Source organism: Abramis brama, assembly GCF_963993115.1.
Source record: "Abramis brama genome assembly, chromosome: 11".
Lineage (NCBI taxonomy): Eukaryota > Metazoa > Chordata > Actinopteri > Cypriniformes > Leuciscidae > Abramis > Abramis brama.
In genome coordinates, this window is record NC_139973.1 from 14,645,629 (window position 1) to 14,666,358 (window position 20,730).

The window sequence follows — 20,730 nt, forward strand, 5'->3', positions numbered from 1 at the left end:
GGAAATTGTATAAAAAATTCTATGTGAACAGGATGCTGTCCATTAAGCAAAGAGGTGTGTAGTTCTGGTCATCTCTTTTAATTGCACTTTAGTACGTACTGTGAGTTGCATACATTTCTTCCATACTGCTTAAAGAATGCAGGGAAGACTCTGTGGAATTCTTCATTGTTGTACATTGTGTGTACACACGATTACTAATTTAGTTATTGTGTATTATTGATGTTGCAGATACTCCAGTCATTTTGTTTTGCTTCTGATAAATTCAAAGTCACAGATCTGCATCTGATTATTAAATGTGACGTATGTCCAGTACAAAATAACACTTCTGATATTGTGAGATCAGCAGTAGATATTAGCATGATCTGTCACATGACATTAATTTACTGTAAATTATCCTTTTTCTACTGATCCTTTTTTTTTAAATTGATCATTGAACCACATGCACAGGATTGTGGATTATCATACACAGTAAAGGATACATCTATTTTGCCTTCAAAAATCGACAAGATGGATGCATCTTAGTCAGGATGTAATGTAGTCATATATTTTAGACTTGCATTAATGCCTTCCTATGTGTGTGGATATTGCCTGATAAGGCAGTGTGTTTAATGTTTCAGACACTGCTGTATCAGTTTGGTTAGCATTCTTACCAGATCACAGTGTCAACACTGTTTATTGCACATGGACTGGGTCATGGGGGTCGTAGGTGACTGGCAGGGCAGTGACAGACAGATTACTGCAGGCCTTTTCCGACAGCTGGGCATTTCTGGTTCCTGTTCTAGCACACCTATCTATATCTTCCTTTCTGTTTATTTTTAACCCACTGCCTGCAAAGAATGTGCTCTTTACAGCCAATCATACGAAGGTGCATTATCAGCATCATGAGAATAGGGGTGAGCAGACAAAATTTCGGTGTTATATTTTTGATGTAATATAGTGTGCTGCAAAGGTTGTGTGTGGCATACTGTTGTTGTGTTCTTTCTTATGCACACAGGCTAAGGGTTTTGTTTTTCTCGTCTTTGTATAGCTCAGAGTGACTGGCAGGGGCAGGAAGAATGCTGGCTATTGTGAGGGTTCACCGAGTTTGTTCCACCCGCCACGGGATTACAGGACTTAATCAAATCAAGCCTTCTATTCAGCCACACTGTTTGTCCGTGAAATCTCATTTTAGCCCTCATTCATTTAGGATTTTGGTACTTTCTGACTCCCCCTCTCGTATCTCCTTCCTTTTCATCTCACCTTTTCACTTTCTGGTGTGGGAACCCTGTAAAGGGGAAATGAAAATTCAATCATTTTTTTACTCACCCTCATGTCAGTCAAAACCTGTATTACTTACTTTCTTAAGTGGAACCCAAAAGGAGATGTTTAACAGAATGTTCATGCTGCTTTTGTTCATACAATTAAAGCAATTCAGAGAAAGGCAAAGCAGACAAGCACCATAAGATTACCTTTTCCATCACCGAATGCCCAGTAGGCTAATCTATAAAAACATTAAAAAAATCTAAAATATATATGTATATTAATAATAATAACAACAACAACATTAATAACGTTTAACACTGTTGAATAAAATCTTTAGCAAATCTCAAAATGATTTTTTTTCATACTTCATGCATGTACAATATAATGTTGTGATGTCTAAATTCACTTAACATTCAAAATAGTTTATAATTACAATTTTAATGTATTATTTTTCATTTATTTAGTTAAAATGTGGTAGAATTTAATATGTAAAATGACTCATTGGTATTGGTACCAAACATTTAGTATCAGTGCATCCCTACTTTAACTTTATAGTATTTATTTTTTTATTTTTTTATTTTTTGGAGCTTGACACTGACAGTATCTATTCCCTTTCATTTTCATTATATAAAAAAGAATGACACAGGTTTTGTGCAAATATCTCCTTTTGTGTTCCACAGAAAATAGCAAGTCATATGGATTTGGAGAGAAATTAGGGTAAATCATAAGCAAATTTTCATGTTTAAGTGATCTGTTCCTTTGAGCATACTCACACAGAGCTATAGATCATGTGTCAGTGTAATTTGCTTTCCTGTAGTGGTGTGTGTCAGTGTTGAACCAGTCAGGCTTAACTCTCGTGCTGGTGATTCTCTGCTCTTTGATCCTGCCTATTGTCTCCTTGAGGCTACATTTAGCCAAAAGCATTCGCCTGGGGACAGTTGATTCTCAGAACTGTGTGTATGTGTGTATACAGAGATGGACCGGTGTGAGGTAGGGGCAACAGCTGCACCTCCCCCAGGGTCTTGTGATATCATAAGAATGCCCTCTCCCTCATTACTCGATGTGTTTCTGTGCCTCTGACAGTCTTGCCAACACATACACTAGAAGTAGAGCTCAGAGGAGAGTGAAGCTTCTAATGTGTTTAGAATTTGGATTGTTACACTCTTAACATTTTCTCTTCAGACTGATGTTATGGTACTTCACAGTGCTCAGAAAGACAGAACGCTCCCGGACACAACTTTAGAGGACTGTCGTTTAACAACAAATACCGTCATGACAGAAGTGGATACTCGCTCTGGCCGCGGACAAGATAAGACTTGAAGGCACATTGTGATTTGACAGTTGATGTTTGTGATAAGGAGTTAAAGGAAGTATGGCTGGAAATGCTGAAACTTTCACAATCAGAGTTGGTAGTTTGATAACAGACTTTTACACTACGCCATGTAGTTCTTTTACGACCTGTCGCTGGACTCTTCCCAGTTGCACCTCTGAGTAAAGACTTTTTTTTGCTTATCCATCTATTATACTCATGAACATGAAGAAAAGAAAGGAAAGACTTGGAGCCCCTAACCTGCATTTACAGTAAGAGTTTATTTAGATCATAAGTATGAGTTAAGGCTGCACGATTTGAGGAAAAAATGGAATGTTTTTTTTTTTTTCTGATAAAAATTGTGATTGTAATTAAAGAAAATACAGTTTGGCAAAACATTGTGAATTTATATCAATATGACTATAAGATATTAATAGTGCTTATTATGTTATGCTATAATTTTTACTAAATAAATATACAAAAAATAAGAATTACTATTTTAATATATCTGTAAAATTGCAATACTAATATTCTTGACTAATTGACTAATATTCAATACACTGTCTTAATTTTTATTTTTTAACATTAAACCATCAAGCTTTTATTTCTAGGGTTGGGAATCGAAAATCGATTCCAATTCTGGAATCGGATATTAACCCTAACCCATAAAATTAAAAATTCGATTCCTCTTATCGATTCCTTTGCGAGTATTTCAATATTACTTTAAACAATTCAATCGTGAGACGACTCTGTTTTCTGTTCATGTGTAACAGTATATTGGATCCATGCAGCTCTTAAAGTGACTGCAGCTTAATATTCCTGCTGCGTCTATAATAACACTAATCAAACAACAAAAGACAGAGAAAATACACTAGTTTTTGACTGAATAACCTTTGTAACTATATTTGTAATGTATATTTTACTCATAAAGTGCAGTGTTATTTTACATTTGATTACAGTTTCTGTACCTGAATACCTGAAAATCTTCTATACAATCATATCTTTGTTCCAACTTTTTTTGCGATTGCAAATTTTTTACTTGTTCTTTTTTAATTACTGAGTGTGTACTTGCCTTTTAATAATGCTTAAAATGTATATTAGTTAGGCTAGTTGTTTTTTTTTAAAACAGTAGTATTTTTAAACCATAGGCAAAATTCCTTGCAAAAGTGTTCTTTAGTCTGTTTATTTTTGTTCATGATATTCAGCTACAGTTAAATGTTTTGCAATAAGACTAAATGTGAATGATATCTAAGGTGCTTTTTTTTTATATACCTTATTGAAATTGAAATTAGGAATCGATAAGCAGAATCGAAATTGGAATCGGAATCGTTAAAATTCAAACGACACCCAACCCTATTTATTTCAGGAGACCTTTAAGCTTTTCTTTTGTTTATAAGTGCTCCACGACAGATGCAGAGATGAGTTCATGTTGAGCATCATTTACCTCAAATCGACCTGCTCTGAGATGATGAAAACACTGAGCTGCTCGCATGTAAAAGAACACAGTATTTGTTTAATTAAACTGTAGCATTTGCGATGTGAAAATCGCCGTTTCCTGATTTTGGTTTTATTTCGAATAATCGTGCAGCCATAGTATGAGCCAACAAATATTGCTTGTATTTGTTTACAAAACTTTTATTATTTCCTTGTTTTTAAACGTTTACTTGAGTTCAGCTGACTGTCACTCATTTTTGTAATGAATGAACTCCATCGGTTGAGGTTTCTAAACATGACCACAGCATTAGCTTTACACAAACAGACCACAGACTCGGACCTCCTTGGCAGTTAAGCACCGGGTTTCCTCTTTCTCTGTCTCAGTCTGTCTGGGAACCTGATACCTGCTTTCCCCTCATGCTCTGAGTGGTGGCTGAGTTTCTAGCTCTCGTCTCGATGATTGACAGCCACAGTGTGTAGCTCAGTTTACAGCCTCAAAAACACAACCCAGCAGACTCAATATAAGTGAAGAGAAGTCTTCACTCAGCAGAGTGTGTGTGCGTTTGTGCATGATTCAGTCATGTCAAATGCCAGCTTATGCCCAGTCAGCTTCTCTTCCTTCATTCTGAGAGAACATCTGTGTCTTGGCTGGCTGAAGCAGCTCCCTGTTGCATGAAAACCAAGTTTTAGTCTAGCATGGTGATTAAAAAAAGTGAGATGGTCCATACACTTACAACTCCAGAGTGACTCCCCCTTATCACTTAATAACTTAGTTTTTATCCCTTTAGCTTTTCTAACTTTAAGCTCTGTTCACACTAAGATGTCAAAACAAAACAAAATGCATCTGTATGGATTCCAGAAAAAACCTTGTCATCCATCCATTTTCCAAACCGCTTGTCCTCTGTAGGGTCTCGGGGGTGTTGGAGCCTATTCCAGCATCTCGGGCAGGCTGGGGAAAAAAGTATTTTTTTGTTCGTTCATTCATTGATTTGTTCACTTGTTTATTTAGGCTGAATAGGTGCAGTTTATATATATATGAAAATGTATATATCTTTTTTTTTCCACAGAAAAAAATACTTTTCTGTGTCTGGAACTACTATTGATATTGTTGATCTTTGAATACAAGGACCAAAACAGCAAACGGAGCAAAGGGAAGTGGTGTTAATTAAATAAAAATTGCATACAAATTGGAATGTTTATTTTACAGCTGTATTATTGCTGTATTAATATTTTACATTTGATTTTTCCTATATAACGACATATATTCCAATATTCCAATATTTTATCATATATATATATATATATATATATATATATATATATATACAGTGCAATGCATAAGTGAATACACCCATGCTAAAGTTGACTAAAAAGAGGAATAAAAAATCATATTTCGGAAATTGAACTTAATGCCTTAATTAAAAAAATTAGGAAAAATCCAACCTTTAAGGACACCAGTTTTCTTTGTGAATGAATAATGTATCGTAAATAAATAAATGTTCTTCCTTAAAATACATGGTGCATAAGTGAGTACACCCCTATGTTAAATTCCCATAGAGGCAGGCAGATTTTTATTTTTAAGTATTTTTTTTAAATTTTTTTTAGGATACTATGCATCCTGATAAAGTTCCCTTGTATATAGATCTGTTGTGCTCGTGAGGATTTAGGTTCAAGCCCAGCCTGGGCCTGTCCCATTCCCGTCCCCATTCTCTTTCCCTGTTAATCTGAAGTACCTGCAGTCTTTTCCATTGAGTTATGCTCTGTCTAGCCATTTCAAAAGGAAGAACTCACGCGTTGTTGCTGCCCCAGACTAAAAGTCATTGGGTGCAGTATTGGAATAAATTCCTTATTATTGAAATCAATGAAAAACAAGATTGTGGCGAGGGGGGCGTGGTTCAGCGAGGTCTGCAACGGGAGAGAGAGGCAGGAGATGAGAGGTGTGTAAGTAGGTCAAGTGCAAATGATAAACACCTGTGTCTTGTTTCAGTAACTGACATGGAGAGACAGGATAAAAGCCACCAGGAAATGGATACAGAGGGAGAGAGAGACTGGACTGGGACTGCGTTTTATTAAAGTAATTCCAAGAAATCATAAACAAAAGGTTGCGCTCTGCGCAAATAACAATAAATCAACTCTTTCACTGCAGCACTTGGGTTTCCAGTTCTCAGACATGCATGAAGTCCCAGTCCAGTCTCTCTCTCCCTCTGTATCCATTTCCTGGTGGCTTTTATCCTGTCTCTCCATGCCAATTACTGAAACAAGACACAGGTGTTTGTCCTTTGCACTTGACCTACTTGCACACCTCTTCTCCCGTTGCAGACTTCTCTGAACCACACCCCCCTCGCCACAAAGATCCTGTACCCCAACCATGTATTCCTCATTTTGTAGGTTGTAAGCAAAACAAATATATTCAACGTTTTGATGCAGCAAGAATAAATGTGAATGGATTCTCCCCTTTCTCTCTGTTTGACAACTTGCCCAAAGCGAAGGGAGGTAGTAGAGCCTGACAGAACTGTCATCCTATCCTAGTGCCAACCAGCTTTAACTTCAGTGTGCCCAGTGTGCGTGTGCTGAACTGCTAAAACAGCCTGTCAGCAGCATCTCTCAGGAATACCAGGGCAACTGACTGTCATGCAAACAACTTACAACAGGATCTTGTTTTGCCACGTGTTTAATTGGAGCTCGTAGACATGTCTTACTGGAACTGAGAGGCAGGGAGTGTTCAATTCACGGATGGTTAAAGTGTGGACATGTACTGTACACTGAGGCAGAAACTGTGACAGTGTGATATTAAGCCTTTGCCTTGGTCATGTTTATAAACTGCCGTAGGACATCCTACCTTTCCATGCCCTTCACAGACTCACAAGGTCAAACATGCATTCACATTACTCCTTGCTTTCCTCTCTTGCTGTATTCACTTAAAAGAATCTGGCCAACTGCTCAGTACCGTTGTCATGGCAACAGCAGCCTCCTGCAGCATCTCCTCTCCCCTACCTCCTCCCCCTCTGCTCTCTTCCCTCCGTCCCCGGGCGGACCCGAGGGGCCTTCGTCTGCCCCTGTCCTTGCCCCCAGCGCCAACCCTTTCTTCTGGAGGTAAGAGTGCCCTTGCACTTGCTCCTGATTCAACCTCCTTTACAGCAGCATGCTGGATAACTAGGCATCGTGTGGTTCCTATTTCGTCTAATCTGTTTTTCTAATGGGGTGGTGTGGTTTAGTGCCTAAATGCTTAAGGTGGGTAACTGGAAGGCTGCATGTACCGGTGCCTTCAGCACTGTGCCCTTAAGCAATGCACTTAACCCCAGGTTACTCAAGTGGGATTGTTCATGTTCTAAATATACTTTGTCACTTTTGGTTAAAGCATAAAGGCAATTTGCTGAAATGACTACTTATTAATAACTGTAGCCTGATTTTTCTGTTAGGGCCAGTTTCTGCTACTGTGTGTGATGGATGGATGGATGGATGGATGGATGGATGGATGGATGGATGGATGGATGGATGGATGGATGGATGGATGGATGGATGGATGGATGGATGGATGGATGGATGGATGGATGGATGGATGGATGGATGGATGGATGGATGGATGGATGGATGGATGGATGGATGGGTTTTTGTTTGTTGATTAGAATGGTTTGTGGAGTTTTTGGATTAGGTTTTTGGACGATAATTTTATATACTGTGCAGTAGGGCTGGACGATATATTGAATAATCACGATATATTCACAATGATTTTGTTGACAATATAGCCTATATCTACTTAAGCAACATTGAAGTGATTTCAATGTCCTATTAAATTTACCATTTAACTTCCTTGTGTTCATTTAGTGAAGTTGTTAGTGGAAAACATGCAGTACATTGATTTTTAACTTGATTTGTTTAGTTTATTTTTATTTATTTATTTGGCTATACAGTAGGGGTGGTAATGTACCTCACGATACGATACAAGATACATGGCTCACGAAAAGATAATATCATGATACAGCAATTCTGCAATAATCGATATCTATTGCTAGGCAATCCTGTAATGAATAATGATACATCACAATATCTGTGAAATATTAAAACAAAATCCCAGTGAAAAGGTTAAGGGTTTTCTCTCTTTAATTAAATTTTACATTTTAAGTTTATTATACATATTTTTTAAAAGCTTAAACTTTTCTTTGTGTAAACTGACTTTGCTTCAACAGTGGATGTGATTGGATAACTGGACTAACCAGCGGACCAATTTCATTGCACAGCATCTCAAATGTTGGTTTGATCATTCTGAAATGCCTGAGCTAAAGTCTGTCATCAAAATGATTTGGTTGTATTCCCTTCCAGAAGTGTCTCACATGATTGCTTTCTCAAACGCCAGGCATCCGAACGCAAGATAACATGTTTATTGCGTTTCGGCTGTGTGCTCTGAGATGCAAGTCATTTATGATGTAGTAATAAAGAGCCACAGTGGCTTCTTCGATTGCAGCATCTTTTTTAACTGATATTTTGCACCAATTTCCCAGGAAGTGAATTTTTTTTGTGGGATGGGATGTAAATGCTGCTTTATGTTTTATGTGATGTTCCAATTTTGCGGCTAAGTTAAATTCACAACTTTGGATGGAAACATAGTTAGTCTCATGTGATCCTTCAGAAATTGTGCTCACAAAACATCTCTTATTATTATCAATGTTGAAAACAGTTGTGCTGCTTAATATTTTTGTGGAAACCCTGATACATTTTTACCAGATTACAAAGATTTTTTCATCTTTGATGATTAGAAAGTTCAAAAGAACTGAAATAGAAGTTTCTGTAATAATGTTAGGCATTTTCTTGTAGTCCTTGTTGAATAAAAGTATTCATTTCTTAAATATAAATCTTATTTACCCCAAACTTTTGAACTGTAGTGCATTTTTTTGTGTGTTATCGCTCAGCCTTATTGTGCAGATTATTTTGAGCAAATATGGTGCCAATAAGGCCATCCTTAAAAATATTTTGGTTTGCAGTAACAGCAAAAAAAAAGAAAAAAAGGGTCGGTAGGTAGGTCTATATTTTTATGTATATAAAAAATATATATATAAAAAAGTATTTTTTTTTATAAAAAAAAATTTCACCGATGTCTAGGGGCTGTTCACACCAGGCCACTTCATGCGTTTTCTCAGATCAGATTGCAATCTGATTTATCAAAACGATTCCATTTACACCTGGTTACATATACAAATGTGTGTGTGTTTTTTTGCGGATAAATCCGATCTTCAATTCCCGCTATATGCAGATTTAATGGAGTGCACGTCACCGAAAGCAACAGTTATGAGATAGGCTACATTATTTTATTGATCATCAGCTAAAATTTCTGAATCAAAGCCCGCAATAAGAGAAAGCGGAAACAGCCCTGGTAAGATCATTTAGTTTCTTTACATTTAATGAAGATGATTGTGTCTGTTAAGCGTCTGCGACTTACTTTCACTTTGATTTGCGATAGCACGTTGATGCTCAGCTTCTCATCTGCGGCGATGCGTGTTGCAGTAGCGTCGTCATATCTGACTAAAACATGACATATAGCCTATAACACGCTCTCATATGTTTATTTTTTAATAAACCATATTCAACAACATATAAAAATGAAATAATCTTTAGAGTAAAGCCGCAGCCATCATTACCAAGCGCGAACCATTGACAGTGAATGAAACGAAGCGAACTTAGCCTGCAGGCCGTATTGTGACATGCGTTAACAATGTGTAAACATAATCATAGATGACGCGCCACGGGTTTTTATTTAAAAGAAAGAACGTAGCTTATGTTTGTATGTAGGTCTAGGCAATTTATATTCACAATACTTAATAACTAATATTATTTTATTGCATTTGTATTAGTTGTTTGAAGAGTTAAAAAAAAAAAAATCGGTCGGTCTTAACGCATTTTACAACCGTCAAGTCGGTCGGACTAAAAGGGAAAAAAAAATAATAATTGGGTCGGTACTAAATTGACAGGGTCAGTCAGGTTACGGCAAACAAGAATATTTTTAAGGATGGCCTAAGCTTTGATATGGTTTGTTTAAGCCCTGCTCATTAACTCAAGTGTGTGTGTGTGTGTGTGTGTGTGTGTGTGTGTGTGTGTGTGTGTGTGTGTGTGTGTGTGTGTGTGTGTGTGTGTTGAATGCCTGTGGAGCAGAATGAGAGTGATTCTGCACTAATGAGTTGCTCTGGAATGTCAGAACTCAATGTTCTCTCCCATTTGACTACAAGTGTTTGTGTGTTCACCTTGATCCATCACTGATCTCTTGTTTGATGACAAATTGCTGAGCACAGTCTGCTATCGGGAGTCGGGACGTCTTCAGCCTGTGGGTTAAGAATATCTGCGTTCACAATGTTGGAACACAATGTGTGTTGTTTTTTGTGTGGTTTTTTGTAGGTTTTTTTGCATTGTAAGTAGTAAAGGACTCATTTTAGGTTATTTAGGGGGCACAGTGATCAGGAGCCGTGTGGAAACTCCATTCACATTCAGTATAGCTTGAGGAAATCACTACAGTCTGCTTCTTCTTTTTTTAAAGGCAGATTTTCTTTCCTTACTTTGTGCTGTCCATCCTCTATTGATCATGATCACAATAATAGAAAGTGTTCAAAATCATTTTCCTTTCCTGTGAAGCCTCATTTCCCATGTGTATTGGCTTGACCAGACATCATTTCCCATTTCTAAAAGATGTTATCGTATGAGTGGAAAGGCTATTTTTTACAGTTCCCCACAGGTTTAGACCAACAGTGAAGCTGCAGGAAATCAAGTCTTAAAACCTTTAAGAGCTCAACTCAACAGGACATTCAAGAGAAAGGCAGGGAACTGTTCCAAAGACTGTTGCTTATTCCTTTTCTCCATCATTGGGTCTTTCATCTCACTGCACATCACACTTAATTCCACTTTTTTATGTGAATGAAAGCTCCTTTTTGTTTTGTCTAGACTTTTTCTCTCTTGTGATTCTCTGACTAGCTGCCCAATATCAGCAAATTAAATTAACCCCAATTCAGTTACGATCGACTGACTCTGATCAGTTCGAATAATATCCTCATTGTCATCTACTGATCAACCATAGATATACACTAGAACTATAATGAAGTTCTAAAAATTTAAATGTAACATTACAGATGAACTACATTTTGGTGCCCATATTAGTATTAGCCATTATTTATTGATTTGCTTATTTATTTTTATTTATGCATTTTTGCATTACAGGCCACAGACAGGGGACACCCTGAGCAGTAAAACTAAATATAACTTGATGTATGTATGTATGTATATACTGTATATGGTTTAAAAAAAAGGCAAAACAATTGATTCGTTTTACAATATCTTTTATGAACTTTTTGAAGCGTCAAAAAGGTAGTTGCTTACCTGTCAATGGAGGGACAGATTTTATTATCTTTATCTTATCTTTATTATTTTATTTTTATTATATCTTCATTTGCGTTCCGAAGATGAACGAAAGTCTTATTGGTTTGGAACAACATGAGGGTGAGTAAATGATAACAGAATTTTCATTTTTGGGATGAACTAATAACCCTTTAATCATTTGGAGCCACTTTTGGACTATATAATTTTTCGCAAAAAGTTGTAGTAGCCTATTTGTTTTTTTGTTTTTTTTTGTTTTGTGTTTGCACACTGTCATTTTCTCTTTCGATTTTTATTTTTTGAGGAAGCCAAAAAAATCCCTTTCTTCCACAGTGAAAACGCCCTCATATATACAATGTTAGCACTGTCTACTGCCTGCCTCCACCGGTGTTGGGTGGAGATGTTTTCTCCCCCTACAGTAGCTGTTTGTTCTTTGATGTGTGTCTTGAAGCGACTGAGCCCATGGTGTCGGTCAGCTCAAGGTGACACAGTGCTCCCATGCCTGTCTGCATCTAGCCTGCTGCAAAACTGCAAAACAAATATGATTTAAAACAGCCTTGTTTATCTTTTTGATTCCTCATTTTTCACTTTTTTGAGTTGAGTCCTTTGACCTGCTGGACTAATGACTGAACAGTTTGGACCGCACAGAAAATCTCACTTAAGCTTGTACCATTTGACCAAATAATCCTGCATATGTGTGTGCGTGTGTGTGCACTTTAATCCCCTGTCATTTCACTTCAATCCCGTCACTTTCTCCAGGGATGCTGTATTGAATACTCTTGTCGGATTCAGCCATTTCTGGTTGACAGATCATCTAGCATTAAAATGTTTCACTATTTCTCTCAAAATGTCTAGTTTTACTAGCAGTCTCTCACACTCTGACTCTTCTGGAGGTAATCTGGAGGTTGTATTTAGAGTTGGCTTCATCTTTATACATGTGCTGCTGTGTATTTGAGTGAGAGAGAGAGGAGTGGAGGGTGTTGAGGAGAGAGAAGAGAGAGAGAGAGAAAAAGCACATGACAGCATCTCACGATAGCTTTAGTTGTGTCACAGGTTGCCGGCAGCAGCAGCTGTAGAAACGTCATCTAGTGCTTGCTATCAGATAGAAAGCCTGTTCATTTAGCCAGCTGTTCTTCCTTCTCTGCCGCTTTATGACATTTGATCTTTGGATGACAGCCATGTTAGTGCACCGATATCATGTCTGACTCCTTCTGGACCGTTCTCTCTAATTTCTCTATGCCGGAGAGAAGCATGCTCCGCCGATCCAAGAGGTACAGCTCACCATTTTCTTTTTTCTATCTCTGTTCTTTCTGTTTGTTCTTATCATGTTAGTCAACTTGTTTTTTTAGTCATATGAGCTGTAATGGATGGCATGCTGCAGGCAGTCTTGTGGTTTTGCTTATGTTTGTGTGCTCTGTGATTTTTCTCATTGTTGTTGTTGTGTATTCTGGTGGTCACGCTCATTTCAGCCACTCTACATGCACATCGTACAATGTTCCTTCCTCTTGGTCAATGTGCGTAAAAGTAACGACCGCCCGTCAGCTAGGAGTGCAAATTATGATGTGGCCAGACATGCATGCAAACACGCAGGCGAGCAAAGTTTGTCTTTCATAAAATGATGCTTGAGACCGGGCAGTTCTGCTCTGTCCTACCATGTCGGAGTGAACTTGCATGCAGATGTGTTCAAATGTGTGGTTGAGTTAGATAGAGATCACCTATAATTGCTTTCCATCCTTCCCTGCTTGTGTTCTTGCTGTCTTCCTGTAGCCTGGAGAGACAGATATAGGGGAGGGCACAGTGCTTGCATAGCAACAGAGCTGTTGTAGAGTGATCTGCTTCTTTCCCCTCTTCGTCTATCTCTGTGAAGTAGGGTCATTCTAACAATGATGCTAAATGTCTGATTCATTCAGTAGCCATGAGGTTGGAGTCATGGTGTGAATGATGTATGAAAGGATGAATGAGACTTTGAATCATGTATCTTATAGACGAGAGGTGTCTTGTTACTTTCTAAGCAATCAGAATTTTGTATAGCAGAGAATACATTTTAAAAATCATATAGACTTGCCATTTATACTGCCATACTTTACCAGGCGTACCATTATTCTGCAAGGATGCATTGATCAAAAGTGACAGTAAAGACACTTATAATGTTACAAAAGATTTCTGTTTCAAATGATTGATGAGAAATGATTCCTGAACTAACCATGAACAATACATTTGTTACAGTATTTATTAATCTTTGTTAATGTTAGTTAATAAAAATTCAGTTGTTCATTGTTTGTTCATGTTAGTTCACAGTGTTAATGTTAACCCTAATGTTAATGTTAACAAATACAACCTTTGATTTTAATAATATTAATGTTGAAATTAATATTAACAAAGGTTAATAAAATGCTGTAGAAGTATTGTTCATTCTTAGTTCATGTCAAGTCAAGTCACCTTTATTTATATAGGCCTAGTGCTTTTTACAATACAGATTGTATCAAAGCAGCTTCACAGTGATAACATGAAAATAATACAACAAAGTTTGTTTCTAGAAGAAAATTGCATCATCGTCCACCTTAAGTAAGGCAGATCAATAATACTGTTGAATATTAAATGTCCCCAATAGGGATGGCGAAAACTAAAAATTTTCTTGACCGACCACCGAGCCTCATTAGCCGGTTGAAACCGGTTAACCGATTAGTTTAAAATATGCTACGCTATTTGAAATAACAGCCATTTCGAGCCGCGCCTGCAATTTCGCAACTTTTCGCATCTCTCTGCCGCTCTGCCTCCCGGCCCTTCCACTCACGTCACTTTTTTAAAATCCCCTACAGCGCGAAACATGAGTCCCGCAAACGCGGCGCCGAGGAGCTTGTATGTAATCGGACGGAGGACAAATGACTCCTTAGTTTCAAAATGGTTTGGGTACAAGGTGATCGCGTTGAAAATAAAGGCGTTTGTCTAGCGTTAGAAGCTCATTTGAAACATTGCCGCGCCTCATTTAAGAAAATGACAGCTCCGAAGAGACGCCGCTTTAGTTTGAGGTATAGTGCTAACAATAATAAAGAAATATGATGACCATCATCACCTTACATCATAGATGATGTGCTACTACTGTATTTAAGCACTGTATCACACAAGTTGCAACTTACATCTGTGTCATTCTTTTTGGTGAAATGGTCCCACACACTACTTTTCTTTGCACGCTTCATCCTGTCGTCTGCCCTGGCTCTAACCTCGAGTGTTTTAGCCTGTAGCCTTTACTTTTCGCAAACCTTGTGAGCGCGCGAACCCAAGCGCTGTGACCTCGCGCCAAACATTTTTATTGGTTTATTAAGTACAAACAGGCGAGTTATGAAAAATTGAGTGTGAGGGATTTGTTCACTTCACACAAAAAGATCTTGGAATGAGATGGCTAACTGTAGTAGCGTTTAGTCCACTGTCTATAATAGCCTAATTTAGAGATTTTTTAACCGACTACCGACAACTTTGATCGGTTAACGTTTATACGGTCAACCATCGGTCAAACGGTCATCGGTTAACATCCCTGGTCCCCAACTAAGCAAGCCTAAAGCCAAGGCAACAGTGGCAAGGAACCAAAACTCCATCAGGTGACAGAATGGAGGAAAAAAAACCTTGGGAGAAACCAGGCTCAGTCGGGGCCAGTTCTCCTCTGGCCAATGAACGAACAGTGTATGATTATGATTCAGGCAGCATTACAGGTCAGAAGTCAGATTGGATCAGAACATTCAGAATATTTATCCAGTTCCATTGGGTTGGTATGGAGATGTGTTTGTTGAGGATCAGTGCCGATGGCTGTCGTGTCGATGAGGCCTTCACAGGGCTGATGAGGCTGGCACCTCAGGGATGCGTCATGGATGGGTCCAGGTGCAGCTCCACCATCTGATCTGGATACGGCCCGGATCCGGCTGACTTTAGTAAACCTCGGAATAAACAGAAAGACTAACATTAGCATAGATGCCATTCTTCTTTTGATGTAACGAGTACATCAGGTGTTATAGGAAGTGTCCCCGGTTCCGGCTGACCTAATCTATGCAGCCTAATAATCATTTAACTGATTTGAATAATAGAAATGTATAATATTCTATATGAATGCCAGGTAAAAGAGATGCGTTTTTAGTCTAGATTTAAACTGACAGAGTGTGTCTGCTTCCCGGACGATGTTAGGAAGACTGTTCCAAAGTTTAGGTGCTAAATAGGAGAAGGATCTACCGCCAGCAGTCGATTTTGATATTCTAGGTATTATCAACTGGCTGGAATTTTGAGATCGCAGTAGACGTGAAGGACTGTAATGCGTTAAAAGCTCGCTCAAGTACTGGGGAGCTAAACCATTTAGTGCTTTGTAAGTAGTCAGCAATATTTTAAAATGTATACGATGTTTAAGGAAGCCAGTGCAGTGTTGACAGAACGGGACTAATACGGTCATACTTTCTGGTTCTAGTAAGAACTCTAGCTGCTGCGTTTTGGACCAACTGGACTTTGTTTATTAAGCGTGCAGGGCAACCACCCATAATAGCATTACAATAATCTAGCCTCGATGTCATGAACGCATGAACTAACTGTTCCGCATTTTTCATTGAAAGCATATGTCTTAATTTAGATATATTTTTAAGATGGAAGAATGCGGTTTTACAGATGCTAGAAACGTGGCTTTCAAATGAAAGATTGGTATCAAAGAGCACACCCAGGTGTTAACTAATATTTACTAATGAACCTTATTGTAAAGTGTTACCAGAATAATGAATGATTTGTGAAAAATCCTGTGACACTGATGGGAGTAATAGCTCCTGACAATTCAGCTTTACCAAGACAAAATGTTTATTTTCAAATATGTTAAAATAGAAACAGTTACTTAAAATGTCAATAATATTTTACAATGTAACAATTTTTACTGTATTTGTATTAAATATATGCAGCCATGGTAAGCATGAGAGACTTCTTTTTAAAAAACATTAAATACAAATCTTTCTAAACCCTCTTTTGAACAGCAGTGTATTCATATGCTTCCAATTTGCCTGTTTACAACCACAAGAAAAAACCTGTTTACATAAATTTTTCTCCTAACACAAACATTTTGACCAAGAAGTGGATTTGACCGCTCGCACAAACGTTCTTGCCTGTGCGAGTGTGTGTGAGAAGCTATTAGAACTCACCAGTCTCCTCTTCGTCTGTCTCTGGGGTGATGCCGAACTAGCTGCAGTCTTGACACCTCACTTGTCAACATGCAGCAGCTCACATGACTCCAATATGGAATTTCCCAGAGGTATCATGTCTTGATGTGGTCTGTGTAACATGTTACACAGTGGAAATGTAAAGAAATGTAAAGTCAAGCAGAATGTTCACGCTGCCTCTCAACAGTACGTTTTTGAGCCCATGTGATGCTGTCACAGCCACTTTGGGATGTAATAACTAAATCTTTAACTTTATCTCTCTTTACACTTCCTTATTTTCTCTTCATCATTCTATCTCTTCCTCTGGTGCCTCATATCGTTCAGGCTCCCCTCAGCATTCTCATTATAGTCACTCCACATGACAGGTCTTTGAATCTCATGAAACATTCAGCAGAACCAATTTCAGATTGTTCAGACTGTTAAATTGTCCTCTTCCTTGATGATATAGATTGCTCGATTGATTTCTCTCTTTCTCTTTTTCATAATTTTCTGCATTGAATATAGCCACTTAGCCTGTGTAAAGCCTTCATAGGCACATCTGAGCAGGTCTCAGTCATTGATTCATTGTATTTCAGACAGTGGTTGATGGTTGTATGCATTTTAATTATCCAAGCTACAGGCAATGTAATAAGTATACATGTGGCAGCTTTGGGGCCACCATATTCCCATCTTTCGAGAAGAAAATTGGTCTAATTTAAAATGAAAATGACTGTGCACAATATTGATAGTACCTTGATTACAGGAAGGAAACTCAAGGCAGAAACGATCAGTGTCGTAATTGGCTTTCTGGCCAGCATTGATTCTGTCCGACCCTTTTGCATCTCTTGAAACATGCTATTCCCATTGTTTCCATTATATTATGCTTGCCAAACCTCAAATCGGGTCAAGCTTGTTATAAAAGAGGCAATGCATTTGTTTATTTGATCATTTTCCCCCTCTCAACCTGTCCACAGTGTTGAGTGGGGTGGAGCGCTAGGTTAGCAGGTGTTTGCTCATAATTGCAGTGTTCAGTATTAATTGGCTCGTTGCATCTGCTCATGGCAATTATACCATTCAGCTTATGACGTTTCACAGTATGAGCCCTAGCCCGAAAACTCTGTTTTCTTCAGTCTATAAGGTGGATAATCCTTTGAAATGCTAACCAGCTGATTTTTTTTTTATTAAATATATATATACAATATGTGATACAATAATGCTTTAAGTGTGTAAAATAAATTTAAATTATATTTAAATATATTTAAAAACTGAAAATGATATAACCAACATACATGTTTCACTTTTTTTTGTAAGAAGAAAACATCCCTATAACTAACCTATAGCATTACATAAAAAGTAAGTGTCATTTTTAACGTCAGTGTAAACCAGTGAGTCTAGGGTTTCAGGTAGGACTAAATTAGGTTTATTTAACAACAGAAATTGAATAATCAGATGTAAAAATAAAACACTGCTTACTGTATGAATTAAATACTGATTCTTATTAAAGATACAAAAGTTATTCAGTCATGAGCAGTGAGTGAGTTTTTGTTGTTTAATTAACATTAAGCACACAGACAGAAACAGGTTTATTAGGCTGCTGTCGAATCCAGTATATTGTTACACATTTTCTTTCTTTCTCGACTGTTTAGTCTACTTAAAGGGGTGGTTCAGGATTTTGAACATCGGACCTCATTTTCAGGTGAGCCTGGTTGTTATTCATCAGTGGAGACAGTTTTCAAAAAAATTCATCCAGTCCTTACTTTTGGATAGTTCGCCTATGCTAGGCTAGCGCGAGTCAACGGTTTCTGCCTAGCCTGCCATTAAAAACAGTTTTACCCACTCCACAGTACACCAAAAGCAAATCAATTATAACGCCAGACTATCGATGTAAGTGTCTGTTGAGAGAATAATGTTAGAATTCGAACTACACTTGAATCTCAATGATCGCATTACATTTACAGGAACTAGTTTCTCAGCAGCAGCAGAATTTTACTTTGCTCCGGTTAGTTAGCCTGACTTCGTCATACTCGTATTCTAGGCAGAATGTGAGTCTGATACTGCTTCATAGAGCTTTGATTATGAGGCGTGTCTTAACCGAGCCAGGAAAAAAAAAACTCTGCACTCAATTGGATATACCTACAACCAATCAGAGCAACGCAGTAAGTGATGTGTGTTGAGCGAAGCATAGTTGTCAACAGAGCTCAACTGCACACACGCAGGAAGAAGTAGTAAAGTAATAATAAAGCACTCCATGAGTGCGACCAAAGGAGAAACCACAATGACCACAGGGTTTTCTTTGCATCCCATCTTCTTAGCGACCATTGGAGTCAGCTGATAAATTAAACTTTTGCCGAATCCCGTAGGAAGGACGGCAAACACGTCTTTCCGATCGACAAATGCCTTGATTGCGGTTCTCTGTTCGTCTTTTAAAATGAATGCGCTGTCGATTTCTTTTATAACAGACACGATAGCGGAATCTAAACTTCTCAATTCTCCTGCTGCAGTCGTCTTTGTTGAAAACCAATTCAACCCAAGCGCTCTTTGGTGACGTGGGTGATTTACATAACCGCAGATCATCTGTCCATCATCGATTAAAGCCCGCCCTGGCAATTTGATTGGCTCGGCCTTCTGGGAGCCGAGCATAATTACTCCTCAACGGATCGAGTCCAGACCGAATTTCCCGACCAAAAAATGTTGTGGGCGGGGTTCGGGCTGGCACCCAGGCTACCGGTTAGTAGTACTGCGCCGAAAAGTAAACACAGAACAGAAGCGCACTACAGTCGGGACTTCTAGCTAGCTAGTAGTAGTCTCGGTTGCCTAGGTAACTTAATATCACTCCGCCGCTGCTGTAGACTGCTAATAAATACAGGGAACAAAGTATAACTATTGCAATGCAATGAAAGGGTAGTTTGATTTCTAACATTATTCTCTCAACAGACATTTACATCGATAGTCTGGCGTTATAATTGATTTGCTTTTGGTGTTTTGTGGAGTGGGTAAAACTGTTTTTAATGGCAGGCTAGGCAGAAACCGTTGACTCGCGCTAGCCTAGCATAGGCGAACTATCCAAAAGTAAGGACTGGATGATTTTTTTTGAAAACTGTCTCCACTGATGAATAACAACCAGGCTCACTTGAAAATGAGGTCCGATGTTCAAAATCCTGAACCACCCCTTTAAGACTTAACTGATTGTGTTTACGTGAATACTGTAATAAATGTCTGTAACAGTCATGTGTCCAGTCTTCTCTCTGCTGTCTGTCCTAAAACTTTTAATTAATTAAAAAAGAAAAAAGAAAATTGGAGTATTAAAGAAAGAAACTCATACAGGTTTGGAAAAACTATCCCATTAAGTGAACTAAACAGTCAAGAAGACACTTCATGTGTAACCCTATCAGTAAATTGTGTCCGTGCATTGTCTTAAAGTGACAACAGCCTATAATCTTGCTGCTGTCTGTTTTTAATGGTAATCAAACAACAAAAATCAGTCACTGCTCTTGACTGAATAACTTTTGTAAGGATGAATCTATATTTAATTTATACAGTGAAGACTTTGCAGTGTTATTTTACATTTGATTACTTTATTCAATTTCTGTACCTATTCTACCCAACTACTGAGATCTACCTGAAAAACCTGCATTGTTTATATTATTTGTATCTTTGTTCTATTTTTTATTTGTGCTATTGCTTGTAGTTTCATTATTTGTTCTTATTTTATTATAGACCGTTTACTTGTCTTTAATAATGTTTTATATTTATATTTTATGTTATATTTATTTTGTTTGTGCATATCTGTTGATGCATATCAATCTGTTTACATACTTAGGTGCGTTTAGAATTTTCAATGCAATTAGAAGAACATTTAAACACCTGTCATTTTACAGGGAATTTAAGTCATAGTCCTCAATGCTTTTATGTGCAGATGTGAAATAACACTGTCACAATGTGATAAAGCGGCAAGTGATAAATGCCATCTCTTCTATGTAAAATCCAAGTTTGTCTCCTATCTATCCGACAAGACATTTTGTGAGTCATTGATTTCTGTTCCACTCACAGTGAAATCTCCACATAACTTTAGCAGCAAATAGATTTTGATTGGCTGCAGGGTCCCCGTTGGTCCTCAAACAGTCTTAAAATGTCTTAAATTAATTTTAATGAAATTTCAGGTAATTAAAAGTCTTTATATTTTAAACGTATAAAACAAGTTTTATTAAACTTAATTATTAAACTTATAAATGCTAT

The 20,730-nt window shown here is 37.8% G+C and overlaps 1 protein-coding gene across 5 annotated transcripts in view; it reads left to right on the forward strand.

The window, feature by feature from the left end:
- mast2 (microtubule associated serine/threonine kinase 2) overlaps positions 1-20,730 on the forward strand; it is a 139,825-nt gene that overhangs the window by 81,711 nt on the left and 37,384 nt on the right. The window contains exon 1 of one of the 5 annotated variants that reach the window (XM_084128188.1): positions 2,324-2,823. The exons of the other annotated variants lie outside the window; for them this stretch is intronic. Within the exon in view, the coding sequence (XP_083984314.1) occupies positions 2,771-2,823 (53 nt within the window). The 5' untranslated portion in view covers positions 2,324-2,770. Of the gene's footprint in view, positions 1-2,323; positions 2,824-20,730 lie in introns of those variants that run through there. 5 annotated transcript variants of the gene reach the window in all.